General features: G+C 47.1%; 1 protein-coding gene across 3 annotated transcripts in view; it reads left to right on the top strand.

Annotated features, from left to right (window-relative positions):
* Positions 1–684: 684 nt before the first annotated feature.
* Positions 685–8956, top strand: part of NGLY1 (N-glycanase 1) — a gene marked incomplete at its 5' end in the record, with an annotated part of 62494 nt that continues 54222 nt past the window's right edge. For 2 of the 3 annotated variants that reach the window (XM_082840482.1, XM_082840485.1), the window contains one exon: positions 685–815. In XM_082840482.1, coding sequence (XP_082696608.1) covers positions 685–815 — 131 coding nt within the window. The remainder of the gene's footprint in view (positions 816–8956) is intronic. The other variant, XM_082840483.1, reaches the window with a different exon arrangement.

Raw genomic sequence — 8956 nt, 5'->3', positions numbered from 1 at the left:
TCCACCCCACCCCGCGGTCCAGACCACCAGACACACATGGGCAAAGCCCCTCGGTCCGGACGACCAAGACCCACACCCCAGCCTGGTCGAAGTCCCCAGGCCCTGACAACCAGGCCCCTGTCGGCCCAAGCCCCCAACGGCCCCAAACAGCCCCCAGCTCCTCCCAGACGAACCCCACCGGTCCCGGATACTAGTCCCCGCCCCCTGGAGACCAGCCGTCCCCCTCACCTCCCGCCGAGTCCCCAGCCCAGGATATCAGACCCCAACCCCCTGGAAAACCCCCGTCCCCTGGAGACCACCCCACACACACGAGCCCTGCCCCCCACCACGAGCCTTGCAGGCCCCCCCCCCCCCCCCCCGCCCCGGAGACTAGTCCCAGCCCCTTCCCACTCGGCCGGGCCCCGCCCCGGAGACTAGTCCCAGCCCCTTCCCACTCGGCCGGGCCCCGCCCCTGGAGACCAGCCCCTTCCCTCTCGGCCGGGCCCCGCCCCTGGAGACCAGCCCCCTACCTCTCGGCCGGGCCCCCGCCCCTGGAGACCAGCCCCTTTCCTCTCGGCCGAGCCCCGCCCCTGGAGACCAGCCCCCGCCCCCCGGCCGGCCGCAGAGCGCGGCGAGCTGAGGCGCCTGCTCAGGGCGCACGCGGTGCGGGCGGGGGGAGGGGGGGTCACGGCCGCGCGCTCGAGTATGGCGGCGGCGGCGCTGGGCAGTTCCTGTGGGTCCGCGTCCCCGGCGGTGGCCGAGCTCTGTCAGAACACCCCGGAGACCTTCCTGGAGGCCTCCAAGCTGCTGCTCACCTACGCGGACAACATCCTCAGGTGCGGGGCCGCGGGAGGGACGCGTGCCAGCGGGCGGGGCGCGGCGCACGCGCGGCCGGGTTTGGGGGCGCCCGGCCGGCCCCGGGGGCGCGGAGGCCGGGAGGGCCCCGGGCCTGGCTCCCGCTCAGGGGGGCGGCGGGGGGGAGCTGGGGCCGCCCGCCAGGGGCCTGGAGACCCTCCCGGCCCAGCCCTGCCGGAGCGGAGGGAGTCTCTGCACCTGTGACCGGACACCTGCTGTCGCGGAGCCCAGGGCGAGCCGGGTCCCGGGACGCGCGGGGCGGAGGAGGGGAAGGCGCGCCCCGGGCTCTGGCCTCGGTCCGGCGCTTGAACAGTCTTACGTGTCAGGACAGGAGCGGCGACAGCGTTTCATCCCCACTGCGTGCGTTTTACCCAGCAGCAGCCTTCAGTTGCCATTGGGCTTCTCAGAAGTTTGCCACGGACAAGATGTTTTCTTCCCAGCGTTTTGTGAATATCCTAATACTAGAGCCTAACACTACCGTGGTGTTTGTGAGGATAACCTTGGCTAAGAGTAGTTTGTTTCCTTTTACTCTGAGCACACTTCTAGACCTCTAAGGAACCTTACAGATTTGGGGAATTGGGAAGTAAGTTTTATTAGTCATTTTGAAGCATTACGTCCCTCCACTCTTAGATCAAATGATGTGGTGTCCTGAGGGACGGGATGTGTGGGGGAGGGAAAAGGAGCCCCACGTGCCTCCGCCTTAGTGCTGTTAGCTCGTTTATCAGGGCGCCGTGATCATATAGGCTCTGCCCCCCGCCTCCCAGCCCCTGGTGCGCTTGCTTTTCTAAGGGGTGGATGTATTGGCCTGAAGTCTAAAAGGAGATCCTTCGCAGTGTCAAGGTTATAGATTTCACGTGACCCAGTTTTGGAGACCTTAGTTACAAGTGCAGTGTCTTAACCCATGGCAGTTTTAATATGGCTCATATAGGCAACATTAATGATTTAAAAAGTGAATTGAAAGAAGAACATATTGAGCCCTTGTTGTGTGACAGATGCAGAGAGGGATGCAGCATGTGCACTGTGCACAGCTGCACAGTTAAGACCTATATGGGGGCCGCCTTCCTCCTCTGTGACACCCTCTCAGCTCACCTTCTCAGCCCTGGGATATCTGACAGCTCTTCAGAGCGCAAGGATGCCAGAGGGTTCTGCACAGTGAACTCCGAGGCAGAGTTCTCCAGAGGCCGTCAGCTAGCACCTCCCATCTGGAAAGCCACCAAACTATTTAAACCCCATTCTTCAGAAAAGGGAGTTGCCCTTGTAATGAGGATTCACTTCTGCTTTCAATCCAGGGAAACCACAAATGCTGAGATCAAGGTGTTTTGAGGAAGGAAGTCTTTTCCATCATTATCGTCATTATGAGTGTTTACCAAACTCATAGAAGAAACGTGGCATGCTGTCAGTGTATGTTATAGTCTCTACTATGGCTTATGTTTCTTATCTTAAAAAGGTTTTTTATCCAGAAAGGGAATTAGGAGTCTGGAACTCATATAAGTGGAGATGGTATGAAAAACTACCCTTTTTAGTTTGTCTTAAGTAATAGTATTAGTTCCTGCCCTCATTCTTACAGTTCAAACTCGTTTGGTCTTCAGAGGGGGGGAAAAACCTCACCTTTTCTTCTGCTTCGAAGCCCAGTGATTTGCTTGCCTCTTAACAGAAAAGCCCCAGGCCTCTTCTTGATCCCTTAGCTACACTGCATTACAGACAGGCTAATCTAACTTATTTGAGAATAGAGGAAACCATCATTTCTTTTGCTGTTTTAGGAACTCCTTTAGCATGAGAGATAAGGGATTGTTGTCTTGATATCCTTTGCTCCTAACTCAGGATCTGACATAGTATTTTATAGGGTGAGTGTTGAACTGAGAATTTCATTTGCAGTTTTTTAATTGTTGCTGTTAACAGTGATATTTGTCACTATACACTGGTGAAAATAATACTTTGGGTTAAGTTTGAAATTTCTGCTTCAGATGATGTTTATCCTATTCCCCAACTAAGGCTCGTAAAGCTAATAAAATTATACAATGAAGTATATACTAATTTGCATGCACAGTGTACCATGGGTTTGAACCGTTTTTTCAGTTCACTGACTTATAGATAAAAATCAGCTTTCCTCAGTATCTACCTTTCAAAAATCTGCAGTAGTTTTACTGGCATTCCATGTGGGTTCCCTAGGAAACTTGCTTCATTCATTCTTTAAAAAACAATATTTGACTAAATTCGGGGGGACGAGGGGAAGATGGCGGAAGAGTAAGACGCGGAGATCACCTTCCTCCCTACAGATACACCAGAAATACATATACACGTGGAACAACACTTACAGAACACCTACTGAACGCTGGCAGTAGCCCTCAGACCTCCCAAAAGGCAAGAAAGTCCCCACGAACTTGGGTAGGGCAAAAGAAAAAACAGAGACAAAAGAATAGGGACGGGACCTGCACCAGTGGGAGGGAGCTGTGAAGGAGGAAAGGTTTCCACACACTAGGAAGCCCCTTCGCGGGCGGAGACTGCGGGTGGCGGAGGGGGAATGCTTCGGAGCCACGGAGGAGAGCACAGCAACAGGGGTGTGGAAGATGAAGCGGAGAGATTCCCGCACAGAGGATTGGTGCCGACTGGCACTCACCAGCCCGAGAGGCTTGTCTGCTCGCCCGCCGGGGCAGGCGGGCCTGGGAGCCGAGGCTCAGTTTTCGGTCGGAGTGCCGGGAGAGGACTCGGGATGGTGGCGTGAACACAGCCTGAAGGGGGCTAGTGCGCCACAGCTAGCCGGGAAGGAGTCTGGGGAAAAGTCTGGACCTGCCGAAGAGGCAAGAGACTTTTTTTTTCCCTCTTTGTTTCCTGGTGCGCGAGCAGAGGGGATTAAGAGCGCCGCTTAAAGGAGCTCCAGAGACGGGCGCGAAACGTGGCTAAAAGCGTGGACCCCAGAGACGGGCATGAGAGGGTAAGGCTGCTGCTGCCGCCACCAAGAAGCCTGTGTGCGAGCACAGGTCACTGTCCACACCCTGCTACCAGGGAGCCTGTGCAGCCTGCCACTGCCAGGGTCCCGGGATCCAGGGACAACTTCCCTGGGAGAACGCACGGCGAGCCTCAGGCTGGTACAACGTCATGCTGGCCTCTGCCGCCGCAGGCTCGCCCCACATCGTGCCCCTCCCTCCCCCCGGCCTGAGTGAGCCAGAGCCCCCGAATCAGCAGCTCCTTTAACCCCGTCCTGTCTGCTGAGCGAAGAACAGATGCCCTCAGGCGACCTACATGCAGAGGCGGGTCCAAATCCAAAGCTGAACCCCGGGAGCTGTGCGAACAAAGAAGAGAAAGGGAAATCTCTCCCAGCAGTCTCAGAAGCAGCGGATTAAAGCTCCACAATCAACTTGATGTACCCTGCATCTGCGGAATACATGTATACACAACCAATCATCCCAAATTAAGGAGGTGGACTTTAAGAGCAAGATTTATGGTTTTTCCCATTTTTCCTCTTTTTGTGAGTGTGTATGTGTATGCTTCTGTGCGAGATTTTGTCTGTATAGATTTGCTTCCACCATTTGTCCTAGGGTTCTATCTGTCCGTTTTTTTTTTGTTTTTCTTCTTAAAAAAATTTTTTTTCTTAATAATTACTTTTTATTTTATTAACTTCATTTTATTTTATCTTTTATTTTATTTTATCTTCTTTCTTTCTTTCTTTCTTTCTTTCCATCCTTCCTGCCCTCCTTCCTTCCTTCCTTCCTTCCTCCCTCCCTCCCTTCCTTCCTTCCTTCCTCCCTTCCTTCCTTCCTTCCTCCCTTTCTCCCTTCCTCCCTCCCTCCCCCTTCCTTCCTCTCCCCCTCCCTCCCTCCCTTCTCTCTTCCTTCCTTCCTTCCTTCCTTCCTTTCTTTCTTTCTTTCTTTCATCTTCCTTCCTCCCTTCCTTCCTTCCTTCCTTCCTCCCTCCCTTCCTCTCCCCCTCCCTCCCTCCCTCCCCCTTCCTCCCTCTCCCCCTCCTTCCCTCCCTTCTCTCTTCCTTTCTTCCTTCCTTCCTTCCTTCCCTCCTTCCTTTCTTTCTTTCTTTCATCTTCCTTCCTTCCTTCCTTCCTTCCCTCCCTCCCTCCTTTCTTTCATCTTCCTTCCTTCCGACCTTCCTTCCTTCCTTTCTTTCTTTTTTTCTTTCTAGTTTTTCTCCCTTTTGTTCTGAGCTGTGTGGATGAAAGGCTCTTGGTGCTACAGCCAGGAGTCAGTGCTGTGCCTCTGAGGTAGGAGAGCCAACTTTAGGACACTGGTCCACAAGAGACCTCCCAGCTCCACATAATATCAAATGGCGAAAATCTCCCAGAGATCTCCATCGCAACACCAGCACCCAGCTTCACTCAACGACCAGCAAGCTACAGTGCTGGACACCCTATGCCAAACAACTAGCAAGACAGGAACACAACCCCACCCATTAGCAGAGTGGCTGCCTAAAATCATAAGTCCACAGACACCCCAAAACCCACCACCAGACGTGGACCTGCCCACCAGAAAGACAAGATCCAGCCTCATCCACCAGAACACAGGCACTAGTACCCTCCACCAGGAAGCCTACACAACCCACTGAACCAACCTTAGCCACTGGGGACAGACACCAAAAACAACAGAAACTACGAACCTGCAGCCTGCAAAAAGGAGACCCCAAACACAGTAAGTTAAGCAAAATGAGAAGACAGAAAAACACACAGCAGATGAAGGAGCAAGATAAAAACCCACCAGACCTAACAAATGAAGAGGAAATAGGTAGTCTACCTGAAAAAGAATTCAGAATAATGATAGTAAAGATGATCCAAAATCTTGGAGATAGAATAGACAAAATGCAAGAAACATTTAACAAGGACCTAGAAGAACTAAAGATGAAACAAGCAATGATGAACAACACAATAAATGAAATGAAAAATACTCTACATGGGATCAGTAGCAGAATAACTGAGGCAGAAGAACAGATAAGTGACCTGGAAGATAAAATAGTGGAAATAACTACTGCAGAGCAGAATAAAGAAAAAAGAATGAAAAGGACTGAGGACAGTCTCAGAGACCTCTGGGACAACATTAAATGCACCAACATTCGAATTATAGGGGTTCCAGAAGAAGAAGAGAAAAAGAAAGGGACAGAGAAAATATTTGAAGAGATTATAGTTGAAAACTTCCCTAATATGGGAAAGGAAATAGTTAATCAAGTCCAGGAAGCACAGAGAGTCCCATACAGGATAAATCCAAGGAGAAATACGCCAAGACACATATTAATCAAACTGTCAAAAATTAAATACAAAGAAAAAAAATTAAAAGCAGCAAGGGAAAAACAACAAATAACACAAAAGGGAATCCCCATAAGGTTAATAGCTGATCTTTCAGCAGAAACTCTGCAAGCCAGAAGGGACTGGCAGGACATATTTAAAGTGATGAAGGAGAAAAACCTGCAACCAAGATTCCTCTACCCAGCAAGGATCTCATTCAGATATGATGGAGAAATTAAAACCTTTACAGACAAGCAAAAGCTGAGAGAGTTCAGCACCACCAAACCAGCTTTACAACAAATGCTAAAGGAACTTCTCTAGGCAAGAAACACAAGAGAAGGAAAAGACCTACAATAACGAACCCAAAACAATTAAAATGGGAATAGGAACATACATATTGATAATTACCTTAAATGTAAATGGACTAAATGCTCCCGCCAAAAGACACAGATTGGCTGAATGGATACAAAAACAAGACCCATATATTTGCTGTCTACAAGAGACCCACTTCAGATCTAGAGACACATACAGACTGAAAGTGAGGGGATGGAAAAAGATATTCCATGCAAATGGAAACCAAAAGAAAGCTGGAGTAGCAATTCTCATATCAGACAAAATAGACTTTAAAATAAAGACTGTTAGAAGAGACAAAGAAGGACACTACATAATCATCAAGGGATCGATCCAAGAAGAAGATATAACAATTGTAAATATCTATGCACCCAACATAGGAGCACCTCAATACATAAGGCAAATACTAACAGCCATAAAAGGGGAAATCGATAGTAACACATTCATAGTAGGGGACTTTAACACCCCATTTTCACCAATGGACAGATCATCCAAAATGAAAATAAATAAGGAAACACAAGCTTTAAATGATACATTAAACAAGATGGACTTAATTGATATTTATAGGACATTCCATCCAAAAACAACAGAATACACATTTTTCTCAAGTGCTCATGGAACATTCTCCAGGATAGATCATATCTTGGGTCACAAATCAAACCTTGGTAAATTTAAGAAAATTGAAATTGTATCAAGTATGTTTTCCGACCACAATGCTATGAGACTAGATATCAATTACAGGAAAAGGTCTGTAAAAAATACAAACACGTGGAGGCTAAACAATACACTACTTAATAATGAAGTGATCACTGAAGAAATCAAACAGGAAATAAAAAAAATAGAAACAAATGACAATGGAGACACGACAACCCAAAACCTATGGGATGCAGCAAAAGCAGTTCTAAGAGGGAAGTTCATAGCAATACAATCCTACCTTAAGAAACAGGAAACATCTCGAATAAACAACCTAACCTTGCACCTAAAGCAATTAGGGAAAGAAGAACAAAAAAACCCCAACGTTAGCAGATGGAAAGAAATCATAAAAATCAGATCAAAAATAATAGAAAAAGAACTGAAGGAAACGATAGCAAAGATCAGTAAAACTAAAAGCTGGTTCTTTGAGAAGATAAACAAAATTGATAAACCATTAGCCAGACTCATCAAGAAAAAAAGGGAGAAGACTCAAATCAATACAATTAGAAATGAAAAAGGAAAAGTAACAACTGACACTGCAAAAATACAAAAGATCATGAGAGATTACTACAAGCAACTTTATGCCAATAAAATGGACAACCTGGAAGAAATGGACAAATTCTTAGAAAGGCACAACCTGCCAAGACTGAATCAGGAAGAAATCGAAAATATGAACAGACCAATCACAAGCACTGAAATTGAAACTGTGATTAAAAATCTTCCAACAAACAAAAGCCCAGGACCAGATGGCTTCACAGGCGAATTCTATCAAACATTTAGAGAAGAGCTAACACCTATCCTTCTCAAACTCTTCCAAAGTATAGCAGAGGGAGGAACACTCCCAAACTCATTCTGTGAGGCCACCATCACCCTGATACCAAAACCAGACAAGGATGTCACAAAGAAAGAAAGCTACAGGCCAATATCACTGATGAACATAGATGCAAAAATTCTCAACAAAATACTAACAAACAGAATCCAACAGCACATTAAAAGGATCATACACCATGATCAAGTGGGGTTTATTCCAGGAATGCAAGGATTCTTCAGTATACGCAAATCAATCAACATGATTCACCATATTAACAAATTGAAGGAGAAAACTACATGATCATCTCAATAGATACAGAGAAAGCTTTCGACAAAATTCAACACCCATTTATGATAAAAACCCTGCAGAAAGTAGGCATAGAGGGAACTTTCCTCAACATAATAAAGGCCATATATGACAAACCCACAGCCAACATCGTCCTCAGTGGTACAAAACTGAAAGCATTTCCACTAAGATCAGGAACAAGACAAGGTTGCCCACTCTCACCACTCTTATTCAAAATAGTTTTGGAAGTTTTCGCCACAGCAATCAGAGAAGGAAAGGAATCCAAATCGGAAAAGAAGAAGTAAAGCTGTCACTGTTTGCAGATGACATGATACTATATATAGAGAATCCTAAAGATGCTACCAGAAAACTACTAGAGCTAATCAATGAATTTGGTAAAGTAGCAGGATACAAAATTAATGCACAGAAATCTCTGGCATTCCTATACACTAATAATGAAAAATCTGAAAGTGAAATCAAGAAAACACTCCCATTTACTATTGCAACAAAAGGAATAAAATATCTGGGAATAAACCTACTTAAGGAGACAAAAGACCTGTATGCAGAAAATTATAAGACCCTGATGAAAGAAATGAAAGATGATACAAATAGATGGAGAGATATGCCATGTTCTTGGATTGAAAGAATCAACATTGTGAAAATGACTCTACTACCTAAAGCAATCTACAGATTCAATGCAATCCCTATCAAACTGCCACTGGCATTTTTCACAGAGCTAGGACAAAAAATTTCACCATCTG

The sequence above is a fragment of the Leucopleurus acutus genome, assembly GCF_964270905.1.
Source record: "Leucopleurus acutus genome assembly, chromosome: 5".
Lineage (NCBI taxonomy): Eukaryota > Metazoa > Chordata > Mammalia > Artiodactyla > Delphinidae > Leucopleurus > Leucopleurus acutus.
Note: the sequence above shows the minus strand (reverse complement) of the source record. Positions and strands in the feature narration are given on the sequence as shown.